This window comes from Crocodylus porosus, unplaced genomic scaffold, assembly GCF_001723895.1.
Source record: "Crocodylus porosus isolate Cpor-Errol unplaced genomic scaffold, CroPor_comp1, whole genome shotgun sequence".
Taxonomy (NCBI): Eukaryota; Metazoa; Chordata; order Crocodylia; family Crocodylidae; genus Crocodylus; species Crocodylus porosus.
This window is the reverse complement of record NW_017728943.1, coordinates 119,299,256-119,317,313: the sequence shown is the minus strand read 5'-3', so window position 1 is coordinate 119,317,313 and position 18,058 is coordinate 119,299,256. Positions and strand designations below refer to the sequence as shown.

Sequence of the window (18,058 nt, the reverse complement as noted above, 5' to 3'; positions counted from 1 at the left end):
AGATTCAGCAGCGGCCAAATCTCTGAATCAGATTCGGGACAGTGATTTGAATCACCAAATTGAATCACTGTTCCCCAAATTGGCTGAATCTGAAGTGAATACTAGCTGCTTTGCACAGGCCTAGTAGTTAGCTGTGTTATTCTGAAGACAGAGTAGAGAAAAAAAGAGTTTTTTCCCTGCAAATAAGTAATTTAATATAACTGGCTATAACATACATAAAATCAAATGGTTACATTTATGGTTGCACGTGTTCACTATGCCACAAAACTGACTTGGCAAGCTTGTGGGATGTGACTACTGTTGTGACATCAGGTCATCTATTGACATGCTGAAGCACACTTTTAACCAAACTGTTTAGAAATTACTTTATTCATTTAGGACATGGACCCCAATTTCTGACTGCTAATTTTCTGGGGAAAGATGCATAGACACCCAAATAAATACAAAATATTTTGTGGAAGAACAGATGGAATTATATCACTGGCTTGAAACTGATGGTGCATGTGTTTTCTCTCTTTCTCTCCCCCTCTCCCTCTCCAAATATCATCCTACCCCTTTCCAATGCAGCTTTTACAGAAGAATGGACAAATATCTAACATTAATGGACTAACAGAAGAGGAACTAGAGCGCACCCTTCAGCAAGGGGAGACCAGTGGACAACAGACTGATACTGTTATAACAGATGGTAAGTAAGAGTTTACAATAAATGGATAGGTTATAAAGGGCTGGAATACAGAAATTAAAGTTGTTCCCAAAAAACTTAGGAATTTTTCAGGGTTTATGTTCAAAACAGAAAAACCTGGATGAAATCAGGATAAAGGGAAGAAAAGGAAAAACATCAGTTTAAGTCAGGGAAAAAATTGGCAGTGAGGGAAGAAGAGAGCAAGGCTGGGACTAGGGAAAGGGCAGGGCATGATGCAGCCCGTTGGCAGCTCCTGGGGCTGCAGCAGGGAGCAAAGCAGGGGAAGTTGTCAGTGAGTGCAGGGTGGGGGGGTGCAGCTGTTGCGGCTACTCACCCCCTGGGAGGGCTGTGGGCTGGGAGAACTTGCTGGGCTCTTCCTGGAGAGCGTGTACCCCCAAATCAGCAGCAGGAAGCACATGGCGCCATGCCCTGCCTTTCTTCCCTGGCTGTGTTTGTGCCCCTCCCCCTCTGCTGCAGCTGCCCTGGCGTTTGGGGGGACAGAGGAGTGGCACATGGCCGGATGTGGAGCAGGAGGATCCAACCCCAGCACCATTACCTCCCACCCCGCCCAGGGTCGGAGTTGGAAGCGCCATACCCCCAGGCAGTGGCTCCAGCCACAGTTGCCCATGTGGAGCGGCTGGGTATAGCACCTGCTGCAGGGAGTGGGGTCATGCTCTCCTGCCTGCCCCTCCCCCCCCCACGGCAGGGTTCCCAGCTCCCAGCACCCAGAGTGGGGCTGAAGCCAGAGCTGCCAGGGTGCAGCTCAGACCTACCACCCTTGGAGCGATTCCTATGACCCATCCTGCCCGGAGTCAGAGCCCCTGGGAGCTGCTCCAGCCACCCTCCCCCAGCCCCCACGCAGCCACCCCCACCCCTGCTCCGGACACGGCTTCTGCCACCATCTCTCCCTACATCTGGCTAGAAACCTGTGCCTCAGGTAACTGGCACGGTGGCATTTTTAGTTTATCAGCAGCACCCATTTTTCAGTTCAAATTCATGCCGTTCCCTATTCATGCTGATTAACAGAGATTTGAACTGAAAAACAGCAGCACCCATTCATGGTCGGACCTGATGACCTGTTTAGGTCCCTTCTGACCCTAAGAACTATGAAACAGTTGTAAATCAGTAAAAACTGAATGACTTAAAAAAATCAGGGAATTTATTAGTGAAAATCGGTAAAAACTGAGAATGCGGAACGCTAGCTATAAAGCATAGTGTTCCAGTTTTTGGAACATATGAAGTGCAGTATTTTTACAGGGAACTTGTCTTATCGGAGCATGCTAACATAAGCTTTGGCTTTACTGAATAACAAATATATTGCAAATTGAAACTGCAAATTGTTCAAGGGTACCAGACATACTGTCTCAGGTTCAGTTCTTCCTTTCTTTCACTTAGGGTAATCAAATCAAGCATTGCAGTCACACTGCTTCTAACTGCCTGTATAATGAATAGGTGAAGGAAATTCTTGAGTAAACTTCTTAACCATACATGTGGAAGAAGCATGGTCAGTTTGCATCTCCTGACACTTAAAGTTTGTACTTCCTGGCTATATCTGCTCCTCACATACCTACTCACTAGTGTCATTTTTTAAGAAACCTTTTCAAATTTAGAGGAAGCGTCTCATCTCTGTTTTTGACTGTAGATCTATTTATCGTCCATGCTGCAAATAATAAAAATATAGTGGTTTTTCTTTCAGCTAGGATACTTTATCCCACCTTGTCCTGGGGCACTTCTTGCTGTACACCTGGCTACTGTGGATTGTAAACTGTAGTGTCATGATTTCACTATATCTACAGTGTATTTGTATGTGTCTTGGAAGACATCTTCCCAAATGTATTGCAGTCACCAAGGAAAGGATTTGTGGGATAGTATACACAGTGCCATGTATATTCCTTTTAGTGATAGGACAACAGCCTGATTTCTCTATTACAATGATTTTCAACCAGGGTGCTACCTTGGAATCATTTCAGGGATGCTGTGCAATGTTATTAGTGTTAGGTTTGTAAACATGATTCACAAGATAAACCCAGAGTTTTCCTATAGCAGTCCAGTGTTAACATTCTGACCTGTTGTGCTCTTTCTGGTTCTTTACAACATAAGAATTTTTCTACTATTTTTCTGCACTCAAAGAAAGAGTAAAAACTAAGAGCTGGCCGTGTGTGAGAGGTGACTCAAGTCTACCGAGGGGTGACTCAAGAAAAGTGGATAACCATTGCTCTATTATTATCTGTTGTCTGAGTCTATCTAAAAAAAATCACTGACAGCTGCATGGTATCTGGTTCAAAAAGAGTCTGAACTGGTTAAAGAATGCTGTTTCTTCAGACTTCAGTCAGTAGCACTTTTAACAAGCTCAGCTCACTGCTAGCACCATCCTTCTTGTGCTTGGCTAATATTTCTCTCACCCAGACTCAGCTTGACCTTTAAAATAAATACCAAACAAAAAAGGCCTTCATTTGATTGCCATTTTCAGTGACCTCATGTTCACACATGAACACAAATCCTTGTTGGCAGTGACTTTGACACTAGTAAGAAAACTGTTGGCCTGTAAGGATGTATAGATTAGATATTCACTTATATGAAGATGGTTTCTTTCCAAATCTGATTTAATTAGCAGTTTTTTTATTCACTTATATGAAGATGGTTTCTTTCCAAATCTGATTTAATTAGCAGTTTTTTTGTTCAGCATGGTTGGCATGTCAATCTTAGGGATTGTATTTTCCATTAAGATGACGGCTATCTGAAGTATGCCAGGGTTCTTAAGAAATCTACCTCTTTGCTTTTTTTTGGATACTGTTTGGATGCTATTGCTACTTTTATACTGAGACATCTGTAGTATAAGGAGACGTCAAAAGATGAAGGCTAATATCATGGCTGTCATTTTGTATGAGCTGGTTGTGGATATGTTTTCATGACTTGCTACTTGGTTTATGTCTCTCAGACTATTTTGACCAACATCAGACAATCTGCCTGTATGCCATTAGAAGCACCATTGCACTGTAGGCAAACTCCCACTTTTAGCTGGGACCAGTTTCCAATGCTTCAGAAGAAAGTAGGGAAACCCTTCCTCCCTAGAAACCATATGCGTAAGACCAATAGAGTATAGAAGGTGACAGTTACCTGGGAGAATAAAATCCTCTGAGGAATGTTTGGCTTCCATTTTTTGCTTCATGGATTTAACAGATCCCTTTTGTTTCATATATATCATTGCTAGTCAATTGCTTTTCATATCACTCTTAATGTCTTGTAAGATTAGCTTGTCACACACTCTGAAGACCATGAGGAGATTCAGTATCAATCATCCCCTTCCATTGTGTGGCACATGCACAGGGAAGAAAATGCATTACAGATGTGCCATGCAGGTGAAAGGGGCTATGGCTACAGACCTTCCCTGTGATTCTGAATGCCAGTGATCTCTCAGAGCTCACTGACATGTCACTGCAGTTCCTGTCAGAGCTTTGGATGTGCTGTGACCTTGGTCTCACAGTACAGACAGTCAGAAAGCCCAAGGCTGAATTGATTCGGTCTTTGCAGATTAGTTTAAATTGCACAGATTGAGCCAATTAGCAAATGACCAAACATTCACTTTTGATTCAGAAAATGAAGCCACATGCCTGCAGTGGCTCAAACCAGAAGCCTGGGGGCACTAGAAGTATGCCTGCCAGCCACTGCCAAAGGGAAGGGAAGACAGAACCCCTCCAAGGCTCTTACCTCCTCCCTGCTCCAGAGGAGGGGGATGACCAGGCAACATGGAGGGTGAGGGTAGCACACTGGAGGGTGACGGTTTAAATCCTCTCCCTGGCTCACATGGGATTCCAGCCTGGGGTTGGGTGTGCCTACCAGACTTCTATCCCCTCCCCTTGATGGGGGGGAGGGCAGCTGCTGCCAAACTTTAGAGTGGTGGGGTGGGGAAAAAGGTAGTGGAATTGGATTTATAAACACTTGAACAAGAATAGTTCTTTCTCTGAAGGGAGCATATATTGAACACAGCACTTTGCAACCTCAAGCACATGACAGAACAAACAAAAATATTTGCCTAACATAAGATACAGCCTAGTAAAACATAGTGAGAGCACACACGGCATAGTCTAACTTAAAATGGGATGTAATAAACCAAAAAGACAAGAGTGTTTTTCTCCATTAAAGGAGAAAATCCACATTTTTCCATGGCAAATGGAAAACTCGGATTCTTGGTAAGGACTAGTTACTACCACGTGTCTGCATCTCCAACAGATCCCTAAGGATAGCCTTCCTGACCTATACTTGTGTAGTTTGTTAGGCAGACAGAATATTGTGGAAGAAAATCCTGTTTCTTTTCTGACTCACAAGCATGAGGCATTTTCCGGTAAAAAAATTAACCTGGCCTATTTTATGTCATAATTGTTCCTTAGCACATGGACCAGTCTTTTGTCTAACATAAGCAACAGCAAATATAGTAACACAAGCAAGCAACACACAGAAATGAGCAGGCATCTGACTCATGAACCACTTAAGTCACCCTGTGCCCAAATTAATTTTAACTGCTCCCTTAATTTAACCACCCTCATCTCTGACAGTGAATTTGACACAACTATTAAAGCTATCAAGGCTGCTGGACCAGATAAGATATTCTCAGAATTTGTTACCAAGCTTGGAACCACAATGAATAGATGGCTTCAAAAATTAATGTATAAATGTCTAGAAATAACAGACTTCCAAAAATCTGGAGAAAAACCGCCATCATTGCTATCCTGAAACTCAGTAAACCAACAGAGGATCCATAGAGCTACCAACCCATCTTACTACCCTGTGTTACATACAAACTCATGAAGTGAACAAGTTGGCTTTTGGAAAAAAAGCAGTGTACCACTAACCAAGTTACTTTACTTATATCTGACGCAGAAAATGGATTTGAAATGAGGCAGAAAATAGGTGCGGTCTTTATTGACCTCACAGCCACCTATAACACTGTATGGCATCAAATATAAAATTCAGTCTATGATACCTGACTGCAAGCTAAGCACTTTCATCATGATCATGATCTCCAGCAGATCATTCCAACTCACTACCAGCCAAGGAGAAAAAAGCAGAGTACAAACTATGAAGAATGGAGTCTTCAGTGGATCAGCACTAGCACTAGTACTTTTCAATGTATATACCTGCAAATGAGATGCCTGTGTAAGATCTGGCATTGGGTACAGCTCAACACGAAGCGGCTTTGATCCAGAGGATGGAAACAAAGCAAGAAAGAAGAAAGCAGCATGCTGTAAACTTGGACTCCAGCTCAGACAACATATAGATCTCTGAAACTAGTAACAAGCTGTGTCACTCTCTAATTCAGCTTGTCAGCTGTAAATGGATTCATCAGGTACATGTACACCATGATCGAGACAATCCATGGTTGCCTACTAAAGATACACTTCAGACTTCCCACATACAGTATCTAAGTGACACATATATACTGATGATGTCACCATAGTAGCCCAAGGAATAGATGTGACAGAATTGGAAAAGATATGGGATTCATTGCTGTCTCCACAAGTGGTGTTTAAAGGTGGGCATCAATAAATTGGTATCTTCACTCTTCCACCTGGACAGTCATCAAGCCATGAGCACACTGAGTATAAGAGTAAGCAAGCACATGCTTCCCTGTGAGCATACCCCAACTTACCGAGGAGTCACATTAGACCATTCCCTCACCTATAAACATCACACGTGCACTGAAATATGCCCCAGCAGAATGTTTTGCTTCTGCATGGTCCAGAAGTTGTCACACTAAAAAGGTTGACACTGTACTTAACAGTGTGTTGAGACTCATAACAGGCTGCACAACTTACAGATGTACTGCACCCTGGGGCATTAGACCAAGTGATCTAAGATGATAGATCCTAATATCATTACATTCAATAGAGGCAAAAGATGATGAAAATCACCTGCTCTATTAACTGTTAACTGAAGACCCAAACAGGTGGAGGATTAAGAGGATTAAAGTCATAAACTGTTTGTACATGAAGCTCACAAGCTCCTGGAAGAGATTGGCAATGGTGAACCAAACCCTTGAGCAGCAACAGAGTGGGCCAACTGCTGGGAAAGGTCAGACCTACAGCATTTTATACCAACGACCTTGACAGACAAGCATGGGTCAAGCTGAACAGACTGAGACCTGGATATGGATGCTTCAAAACAACACTTCACCAGATGAACATTTTGGACAGCACACTGTGTGAATATGGTGTCCAACACACAGCACAGCACTTAATCAAAACTGCAATCTTTACAAATGCCCAGGCAGGGCAGATGGAATCTGCACATTGAGCAATAGGACCAGCCAGTAGCTCATAGATTTAGAAGTTTGTATCTGATGCCATATGAAAGAAGAAGCAGCAGCCCCAAATTATCCTCAGGCCGAGTTTCTCTGGATCCATCCTCCCAGAAATATGTTTTGTTTAGGAAATGAAGTACATATTTTTTTCATTCTGACTGTATTATTAATTTAATTGCTTAGCTCATAGGAAGTGCTCAGCACTTAAAAGGCACAAATATAATGGCTTTTGCCTTGCATACAATTTTGGAATCATTAGGCACGATCAGATTATTTCTCCACTGCTAAATATCCTTTCTCTAATGCATGTGATTCTTTGCAGACAGCAGCTGATTCTTTTACGTGTGCATACCCTAGTGGTATTGAGTTGCATCTGCTTAGGGCTGCATTTACTGTACTGAGCCTTTTCTAAAAATCCTCTGGTGTTACATTTTAACTAATGATATTTCTGTTTGTCACATGTGCTAAAAATGTCAGTGGTCTGCCTATGAGAATGGCCTTCTTTCCCTTTATTTCCCTCGTTTTCTTAAAGTGATCATTGAAGGTTTTTTCATTGAAAGATATTTGCAGACAGTGCTTAAAAAACTGTTAAATGTTATAGATGCGGGGCTTCTGCTAAAATGCTTTTTTTGTGTAGCTTGTGAATGGGGGTTAAGTGACAATTCTAAAAATGAATGATGATGGGAAATTACAAAGACTCATAGATTAGAATAAAATGGACCCCAAATTTAAGTATGTTCTACTTCTGAGTAAGGAGGGCTCCAAATGCTGGTTGAGCTGGGAAGACTAGTATCACGATTAGAAAAATGAAAAGGTTTAACTTTTAAGCAAAGTTTTAGCCTGGTCTTGCAGTATTACACACAGATTCAGCCATGACAAATTCACAATTAATGCCACATTAAAAAAAGATCATGAAGCACAGTGACAATTGTTTAACATTAGTACTTTGTTTCATTAGCTATTTTCTTTGGCACCTCTGCCAGACTGGGAGAAAGATTACTCTAAATATTTCATAGGAAGCAAGTTAAACATCAGGTTTTGGTATATGGAAACAACCTACAAGCAATCCCAGTGTACAATATCTTCTAGTAGACACAGCTGTGGACTACAACCACCCTTTAGAGAAGGCTTCCTTTGCATTCCATATCCTGCATTCCTAGAAATAATAACATCATTTGTTCTTTTTTTTAAAAAGCAAAGGAAAAATTATGCGAAGTATTTAATGATCTGTTCCTATAGCCTATCTGTTTTTTTCCAGCAGTTTTTGTTCTCATGCTGTTTATTATCATATTTGGAAGTGATAAAATTTGAGTAGAAGTTACGTTCTTTGGTCAAGAATAATCAGTAGAATTTATCATATAAACCTAAAACCATACTTTAAGTTTCCTACAAGCATAATTTGGCAGAGAGCCAACCATCCTCTCTAATGGTCTTTTAGAAGAGCTTGTAGATTGCAGAGGTGAATGGGGTAAGGAAGGCCAGCAGCATTCTCATTTTCTCTTGAAAGCTGAGGCCTGTATACTGCCTTTATGTGTAAAGGCATGCAGGGGAGAACAAAGGAATGAAAATGAAAAACCTTTGCAGATCTCTCAGAGTCACAGTGTCTGTGTAATGTCTCCTCTGGTATGCAGGGCTAACAGAAGTAGATATGGGGCCATCCCTGCTCCTCTGCTAACCCTGTTTTCCTATCAGCCAGTGAAATCTCAACTGTTTCTGGGGCTCAAACTCTGTCTCCAGGCTGGAGAGAGTCCTGGGTTCTAGCCCTTCCTCACAGTGCTTATTATCCATTTTATCCAATCACTATTAATGCGAACTGTAAAAACAATTCTGGGACCAGAGACTTGGAAACCTTTTTAGTCAAGTAACTAGTAGGCTACAGAATCACATTCCCTCTTGCTTTTTCTCTGGTCTGTTTGTTCATTTTGCGTTACATAGTCATTGCATAAAATAGATAAGTAGCATGGGAGAAAGAAGTGACTAGAACTAAGGCTCCCTTCTTCCAAAGTCAGTGCCTCTCCTGTCTGCCTCTCTTACCCTTACATTACTGCCTAGCGGCCCAGTTTCAATAGGAGGAATGGAGGATACGCTTTCCTCCATGCTGATGCCCTGGTCTTCTGATTAAGGCAGTGAACTGCAAAGTGAGAGAGAGCAGTTCCAACCTTCTCAGGGTGAGTTGCATTTGTAACTCAGGTCTCCAACTTTCTGAGGCAAAAAGTGTGCATCACTGTCCTCATGCTACCCCTAAATCTCAGTGTCAAACAATTGATGTATATGGTCTTTTGCCACTCAGATTTGGGAGCTCTGGGACAATTTTATGTGCTTTCCCAGACAGAAGATGATTGGAATGGTGCATGAGTGGAGTTGGGTGTTGGATAGACATATTGGATCACTTCTGAGCATGCACCGAAGTTTGGTTGTTAAGGGAACATCTAAACGTATTAGTCTTGAGGGAGGTTCCTGAGAGAGAATCTAAGACCCTCCACATTTTTTGCCATTGCATGAGAAAGAATATTATTACATTTATTGACTAAGCAGTCTAAGGGTCACTTCAGTTTCTCAGAGGTAAAAGAGGATTTGAGCCTTCATCCATACATGCAGGTATCACTTTCAGTGCTGAGAGTTTTTTAGCAGAGTAAAAATGTCATAAGCATGTTACCATAGAGGTAAAGACCAGAACTGAAAGTCAGAGCAATGTGGCATAAATTCACTATGGAAAGAGGACTGAAGCATACCCATTAAGCCCTTGTCTAGATGCACACACCCACTTGAGACAGCTTAAATCACTGAAAGCAATAAAACATGTAGGCAAATACTTAGTTGATTTTAATTCAAAACTTTCATTATTTTGGTGCAAGTCTGCATAAACAGTTTTATTGGCTGCCTTAAGTCAGTTTTTTTAGATTTTTTTAACTTAAGGAGCCTTTGTCTACATACAAAAATTTGTACAGTTTAAATTAGTAAAAACATTACAGATAAGCAATATGGTACCCTAATTTGGATGAGTTATACTAGCAAAATTATGCTTATTGTTGTGTTAGTATACACAGTACTAGACTAATTGTATCAGTAACATAGTACCAGACCCACCTCTAATCAACCAGTGTAAAAATTATGTGAAAACCAGGCCTTAATCTTAAATGACTGTCTTCGTATATTTCTACTGAAACAACACAGCCACAAATAAAAAGTATGTAATACTTCCTTGATGGTTTGTTTGAAGACAGATTTTAAGTAACATCTTTTTCATCTGTTCTACTTAAATTTTTACATATTAAAAAGGTTTTTAAAGATGGCACACAAGAAAGATTCTGTGTACCTCTTTGTATTTATGCTTTTGGCATCTTCCAAAGGCAGTGATTTACCACAAATCTATTCAATTAACATGATAGGGAGTCATCTGTATTGTATGTTGATCCTTGAGTTTTATTCTCTATCCTATGGGGTTTTTTTAATCTTGATTGATAGAGCCTTTATCATTGTGACACAGAGAAACTAATTGGAAAACTCTGCAGCCTGGCCTGAGTGCTTTGGGGAGACTAGATCAAAGTTAGGCTCTCTCTTAACTGAGTAATGGAACAACTTAACATTAGCTCTATTAAGTTGTTTTGCTTTTTTTTGTGGCCTGACAGCATAGCAACAAATTAGACTTTTAAAAAGTAAATGCTAACTTATGCCTTTGTATAACTTCTAGTATAGTAGCATGTGGTCTAGGCTTGCCATATTCTGTCATCCTTAATCTGCCTCTTCCTACTGCCTAGCAATGACTGTCAGCAAATTCAGTAAATACCTTTGCATTCCTTTGATAACCAATCAGATTGCAAAGAATACAAAGTTCCTGAGAATTACTTGGCTCCTTGATAAACAAGGAAGTATTGATCCATATTTTGCTCCAAGTATAGCAGTTGTCCATTTCATATGGCTTAGTATTGAATGTTGGCTTCACGTTTCAAAACCATCATCCCTACGTGGTAAGAACTATGTCTCTTTAGATAAACTTTTAAATGGATACTAATATCTTGAGAATCATAGAAGGGGGAAAAATGCAATCTGTGGAAAGAATAAGCATAAGCATAATTTAATGTTTTCCAGATAATTGCTTTTAAGTGGAGGATTAATGGGTGTGATTTTTATTTCCTGAAAATTGTTGCTGTGAATGACACTATCTTAAATACCAGCCATATGACCAGCTATTGAAGGGGGATAGTTTCTTAAGTAAAAAGCTTAATTGAAATGCTTGTTGTCATCATTCATGCCTACCCCTCTGGACAATGCAAAGGATTTCTTCTATATGGCCTAGGGCAAACGTGGAAAAAAGAGGATGGAGGTAGGCCCTGGCATACCTCTAAAATGTTTCTCATTTCAAGAGATATAACTCAGTTTAGCCCTAAACCTGTCTACATTCCATGCAGATGTGGTGTTCCCAGTGTCTTTCATGTTGGAAATCATTTAGAATTACAAATAAAGAATCATTCAGCTAGGATTGCAGGAAGTAATAAATCCTACCAGCAATTTAAGGTTCCTCCTTGAGTATCTATTACTGACAACCAGCACTCCTTTGTGTTTTGGATCTTTTGCATGCCTTGAGTTCCACATTTGGGCCTTTAGTTGTGAGATATGGTTCCAGGCCATTCTGAGTATCCTCAGAAGTTGACATGGCCAGCTGAGGGTCCCTCAAAGTGTTCTGGCAATTGAAGATACCAGGGTCATACCTGTGGCTGGGGGCAGGAGGGGAAAGTGCATGGGAGGGGTACTGTGGACTCCTAACAGGGATGGGCCTCATTTCTCATGTATTATCAAGACCCATATAGACCCCAGAAAATTCAGATTTGGGAGGCTCCCAGTTCACTTGACAGTAACTTCTATAGGTCATTTCTTGAAGAGAACTCCAAGTAAAAAGTATTCTCCCTAGTTTTCAACAGGCCAGAGAACAATCTAAATAATAGGACAACAAAAGTTTGCATTACTAGTGTTTATAAAGCTCTGACAGATTTAATGTAATACATGGCTTTTTAAAAATCCTTTTTAGTGTAGTTAAAAAACAAGTTCAAAATGTTTTAAATACCTGTTTTCTGCTGAGAAATTGGATATGCCTATACTAGAATTCCCTCCCCCCTCTTTTCTCCCCTCTCTTAAATGTTCTCTGTAATAAAAACATTTAAAGGGGGCAATTTAGAGTATAGATGATGTCATTTCAAACAGGAAAATAATGGGACTGCAATAGTTAAGTTGCATTTCAGCAGTCTTTAGTTAAACAATTTCAAGGTCTCTGCATGAGGTCTGTTAGCCAACAATAGGGGCTGGAGTGGGCAAGGGGAGGGGTTCTCTCCCATAAAATGAACCACATGATCTGCCTACCCCTGTTACTCTAAGGCGAACAGCTGAGAAGGGAATGGCCACAAAGGACTATCTGCCAAGTCAGAGGGACTGCTGAAACACAACTTCAGTCTGGTTTTCTCATCAGACAGAGAAGATTCATTGTGGCTTGGTTAGCACCAGAGGCTGTTCTGCTTTCCACTCTTGATTACACTGAGATTTCCTAATACAGACATAAGGGAGCATCAAAAGAACGGCGTTTTTTTGTCATCAGAATTATTTTAAAATGCTGGGGACCATAACTATCACAGGTAGGAAAATGTGGTATTGCTAAAATACGCTAAAATTACTCAAATTCATTTTGTCTGTATTAACACCTTTATTTGTGGCACTCGGGATTTTATGCAGCAGAACTTTCATGACTTAAACGGAGATGGCTAGTCCAATAGGGTGTGGCAGACTATTGTGTGAATAGGAGGGCTTTAATTTTCAAGCATTGTTCTACTTAAAACTTAAAACAAGTTTAAATTTTTCCAACATTGTTGTACTTAAAAATTGTATGGGAGTACTGTACATAAAAAAAAAAATAAAAACTCCCCTAAAAAGTGCTTGGTGAAGCCAAACTGTGTATTAAAAATGTCTTGTCACTTTCAGTCTGAAACTTGGTACAGGATTTGTAATGCTACAAGTTGAGGGTTATAGGTTTCAAGAAAGATAATGATATTTTATTGTAGCCAGAATATCAGAATGTTGGGAACAAGTAAATTCAAAATAAAACAAGTAATGACCGACTTCGGTCATCTATACAGCAAAAGAACCAAGAGATAATGTAATAATCATTTTCCTTTCAACTAAACTTAGTTAACTGGAATTGAAATGGGTATAAGGGAGGAGATATAATTTACACAGAATTACAAAATGTTAGTGCATCAAGCAGTTAATAGTAGGTAATTTGAAATGGCAGCACAACATTTGTATTCAAAAGTAATCTTACTAGACACAGCTACATTAATTTCTCAATACATTTCACCTTTCGTTTCGGGGTTTTCCATTTATGTTTAGCTAATTACTTCATCCACTTCTTCACTGTTTCTTACAAAACAGCTTGTAATGCCTCTTTTACAGTAAGATTTTTCATAAATGTTGTATTAGGTGTTTCCCATACACTATTTAGACAGCTGTGTTTTGAAAGAGATCTTTTCATTTGATACATTCTGTCAGGCATTTTGTTACCTAGAAGATGGACATTCAGACTTTGCATTTTCATTCAGTCTAGCATATATCTCTCAGTTGTGCAGTTAGGTACTGTATAAAGACTTCTAAAAAGCAAAATTCCTAAAATGTTGTAGGTTAGATCTTACTATCTGGATGATCACTACTCTGCTTCTCTTTTTTTTATTAAAAATATATTATCCAATTTTTGTAATAAGAACTGCACCACTAACTGTTGACATTTTGAATTGTCTTAATTAATAGGGTGTAAGAGAAGGAGCAATTACTTCAGAACTGTTTAAATTTATATATTTTTTAAAAATTACATATATATTAACATTCTACAGGAAAATTCTGTGGATCAGATCCCCAAACTTTGGTAGGTGGACTGGAGTTGTTGCATCCATTCACTTCAAAACAATTTGTGAGAATTTGTAGGTGAATCTAAACTGCGGAAAACGCTTCTGTAGACTGGTAAATTTTCATAGAAAATAATACTATTTGAAACCAAGGGAACTTTTTAGTCGCAGTACTTCTTCACGGAGTGGTTTGTGCCAATAGTCACATCTTTCTGTGAAAATTAAAGTGGTCGTGAGAAGTTTAGCATGGTATGAGCAAAACAAAATCTTGTTACTTCCTGCCAGTTAATTTGCTTGCTGCATCTCTATGGAATTTCCTCTGGGTTGACTAAGCACTTCTTTACTAATCCCTTCAGCTACATGTTTTTATTTCACCGTCTTCTTCTTCGACAAAACAATTCAGTGCTACTTCTATTTATAGTGATGGTAAAACCTACAGAAGCACAGCTCTGTAAAGAGTCTCTCCTATAGTATGTGGTTTTAACAGTTGCCAAAGGTTACTTGGTGCTATTGTTAGAAATGGGGTTTTCATTAAGCTACATGCTTAATGAGCTTATCACATGCTGAGTCTCTCTTTTTTTTTCTTCAAGGGCTTTTTTTTCTTTCTTTTATGGGTAATAGTTAAAGGTTTATTTTTTTGAAGAAATCTTTTTAAAGCACAAGAAGAATGACGGAAGAATGAAAAAATAATGGTCAGCAAACTAGCTGAGGTTTCTGATATAATATAATTGAGTTTGAACTACATTTTACAAGAATTTGAACTTGGCCATAGTCTTAATTACCATATCAATGTGGATTTCTGTGCTGTGAATACTATTGTAAATTAGCATTGTTTTGTGTAACTCTCTTGTGAAGTTGATGTTTATATTTATTCTTTTTACAAACATCCTGACAAGGATAATTTTTAATTTGCTTATCATAGTCAGTACATTGTCAAATATTATTTACTTACTTTCTGAAAACACCTTCACTTACTATATTTATGGTAAGTAATTACCACACGATGTAGTTGCAACTCCTCTTTGTCCTTAATTCAGCAGGCATTTTTTCCAAATATCAGAATAGTAGATTAAGAGCTACCTGTTCCATTTGGAGAATATGCTTTAAAAGAAACACTGACCATGAAGAATAGCCAGTCTGAAAACTCAACAAATTTCATAAGCATTGATTTGATTCACATGTGATTCTCATGCAAAAGCTGGGCTGACTTGAGTACTATTCATGATTATGACAAATTCTTTTAATTAAGACTACACGTGGTCACCACACTGTCAATGTACATACATTTATAAAAAACCAGCATGAACTTCAGATACGTTATTTTACAAATATTTAAATAAAAATGCATATTTGTGTGTGTGTGTGTGTGTACACACATATAGACCAGCTTGCCAACTTGACTGGTCATATAGCCTTACCCATGTATATATATTCTTCCCAGGCAAGAATTTCATATGCTAGACTTTAGTCTGGAACAAACTTTTACAGCTAAATCGTAAACCTCTGAAAATAAGGTGTTTATAATAAAAGGCAATACTATAACACTAAGAGTGCTTCTGTGTGGTTTTAAGTTAGTTTAATAAAAAATAATATACATTTTAGGCTACTTCTCCTGAGGCCACACTTTTGCTTTTTACACAGAGAATGAAAATACTTGAAAAATGAGCTAACTTGTAATTGTTTTTTATTTTTTTTCAATCAGAGTGTGGTATAGCAACATTCATTTGACTGCCAGCCTATAAATATTTGTAGCAGTCAAAACTGAACCAATTGTGTGTTTGTATTTAAACCTCTGAAATAAGTGCATGATTAGAAAGGTTAAGTGTTACAAGTGTACATTGTGAAATCCACCGTGTAAATCTCTTCCATAAATCTTCATTAGCAGCATCTAATGCATCCCCAAAGAAACCCCTCCCTATAACTAGGCACAATAAATCTTTGTTTTAAAATAAGTGAATGGATTGAATGACGAAGGAAGCAGTGCAATTCCTAAAAGGGAGTATTTGTAAATTGAGGTGAAGATGTAGATATTGTCATTTTGGGGAGGCAGACAGGAGAAATTTGCAAAATACCTTGTCAAGGGTCAGTACTAGGGCTCCAGACAGCAGTATATTAAACTGTGGTTTAAAAAACAACATAGCTCTTGAGAAGTCGGGCGTAAAAATGTTTCTTTTGATTTATTTTCCTTATAACTAAAGCTAATTGACTGATCATATGATTTATTATTCAAATCAGTCTTTTCAATTGTGAGGTTAAAAATCCTCTGAGGTTGTGCCACAACCATCCAGTTCAGATTTCCACAACTGAACCACAAGTTAAACCTTTTGGTTTTTATAAAAATTCTAATAGACTAATAGCCCAAAACAGCTATCCTGTTAAAAATACGTCTTGGGAGACACATGATTTTCTGAGGTTATTAAAACTGTATTTCTGACATGATATAGCAAGGCCCAAATGAGTGGTGCTGGGTTGGTCTTCACGCTGGAGGAAGTCCACAGACCAGCTCCTCATTCTGGATCCAGCACTTGGCACTGGTTCAGCATAGTACTGTGGGCCATATGCACCCTGGACTAGCCCTGAGTGCAGCTAGCAGCATGTGTCCTGGACCAGCTCTTTGTGCTGCCCACAACATGCACCAGACAAATCCCATGCCCCCTCCCCATGCAGTGCATGGGACTGGTCCTTCATGCATGCGTGGGTCCAGTCTGAGACCCATGAGCAGCACTAGCATAGTTTGGAAATTTTAGTCCAGCTTTATTCTTAAATTTCCCTATTGTATCTGGCTGTGTGAGAGTCAGACAAGTAGGTAATTTTTATATGCAGTTTTAGCCACAGTGGAGTCAAACAACTTGTAAATAGCCTTGCTTTTGCTGTTTCCTTAATCAGACACTTTAGGGTTTTATCTTGCCATAATTTACTCTTATTCACTATAAATTTTATACACACTTACACATGTGTATGTGTGTGTATATGTGCTCTTAGTTTCATGCAGTGCCGTGGCAGGGAAATTTGGCGCCTGCAGTGGCAGCCCATCCTTGCCCCATGGCACGCCCCCCCCCCCATGCTTGCCCCGGGAGTACACACAACGGCAGGAGCCGTGCCTCCCCAAATAGCTGCTCATGGCCCCACCCTGGCTGGGCAGTGCCTGTTGGCACGCCCCTTAGCTTTGGTGCCTGGGGCGGTCGCCCTGCTCACCTCCTTCCAATGGCACTGGTTTCATATAGATAGATATGAGATTCCCTAATCTAGCATATGAAACTAAAAGCACATGTGTATACAGACAGACAGACAGACAAGCCTAGGAGTAGAATTTAGTCTTCAGTACTTAAATGCTGAATTAACACACACACAAAACCCTCCTGTCGAGAGTTTTCCAGTGGCTAATAGAGATTGGAACATGGGGAGCTGGGTGTGTATGACATATATCTGATGGATTCAGAATGTAGGGAATTTATGGAAAAAATCCAGGGCAGTGCTGCAAATCCTTGGGGAAGAAGTCAACCAGCTCCAGATGTTGACATGGTTGACTGCAAGCATATGAAGTGCTTCAGATTTAACTGTTGCAGCCTGAAAATTCTTTTTTCTCTTCCCAGTACTAGAAATGGAATACCTTCTCACTGCTACAGGGAGGGGAAACAGTGGGAGGAGTGAAGAAAAGCTGCCAAAAGTGTCTGCTGAGTTAAATGATTTAGATTGTAGAAGTTTGTGTATTAATTTTCCAGATTCATTGGAATTTTTAAAATGAGGTGGGAAATGAATGAAGCATATGAAATGTCATAGTATACCAGTAGATTAGTACTTGTATGCTGCTGCTAAACTGGAAATTATTATCCCAAGATCTCAAAGCTACCAAACAAATGGTAAAATCAAGCATCTTCAGAGCCTTAAGTAGATGTTTCTTTCAGGATAAAATAATATAGTGTTGTAGTTTGAGGGACAAACTATACTATGCAATTGAAAATGTTTTAGAAGTTTGACTTAAAGCAGTAGGGAGTTAAAATAAATTCCAGCTAATCTACTCTGGGTTTAATCTCAAAACTGATCCATTCTGTGACATGACCAGCATTTTTATCACTGCTCTGTGACTGTATCTTCATTGTTGTCAGCCTCCACTAGCCAATATGGGTGGGTGGATCATTTTTACTGGCCTTGTAATTGTGTCCACAGGGGTGCTCTGCCAGTGTATTTGAATAG

General features: G+C 39.5%; 1 protein-coding gene across 1 annotated transcript in view; it reads left to right on the top strand.

Annotated features, from left to right (window-relative positions):
* The window catches only part of AKAP12 (A-kinase anchoring protein 12), a 134,498-nt gene that overhangs the window by 92,113 nt on the left and 24,327 nt on the right, over positions 1-18,058 (top strand). Inside the window, exon 4 of the mRNA XM_019548629.1 lies at positions 568-685. Coding sequence (XP_019404174.1) covers positions 568-685 — 118 coding nt within the window. The remainder of the gene's footprint in view (positions 1-567; positions 686-18,058) is intronic.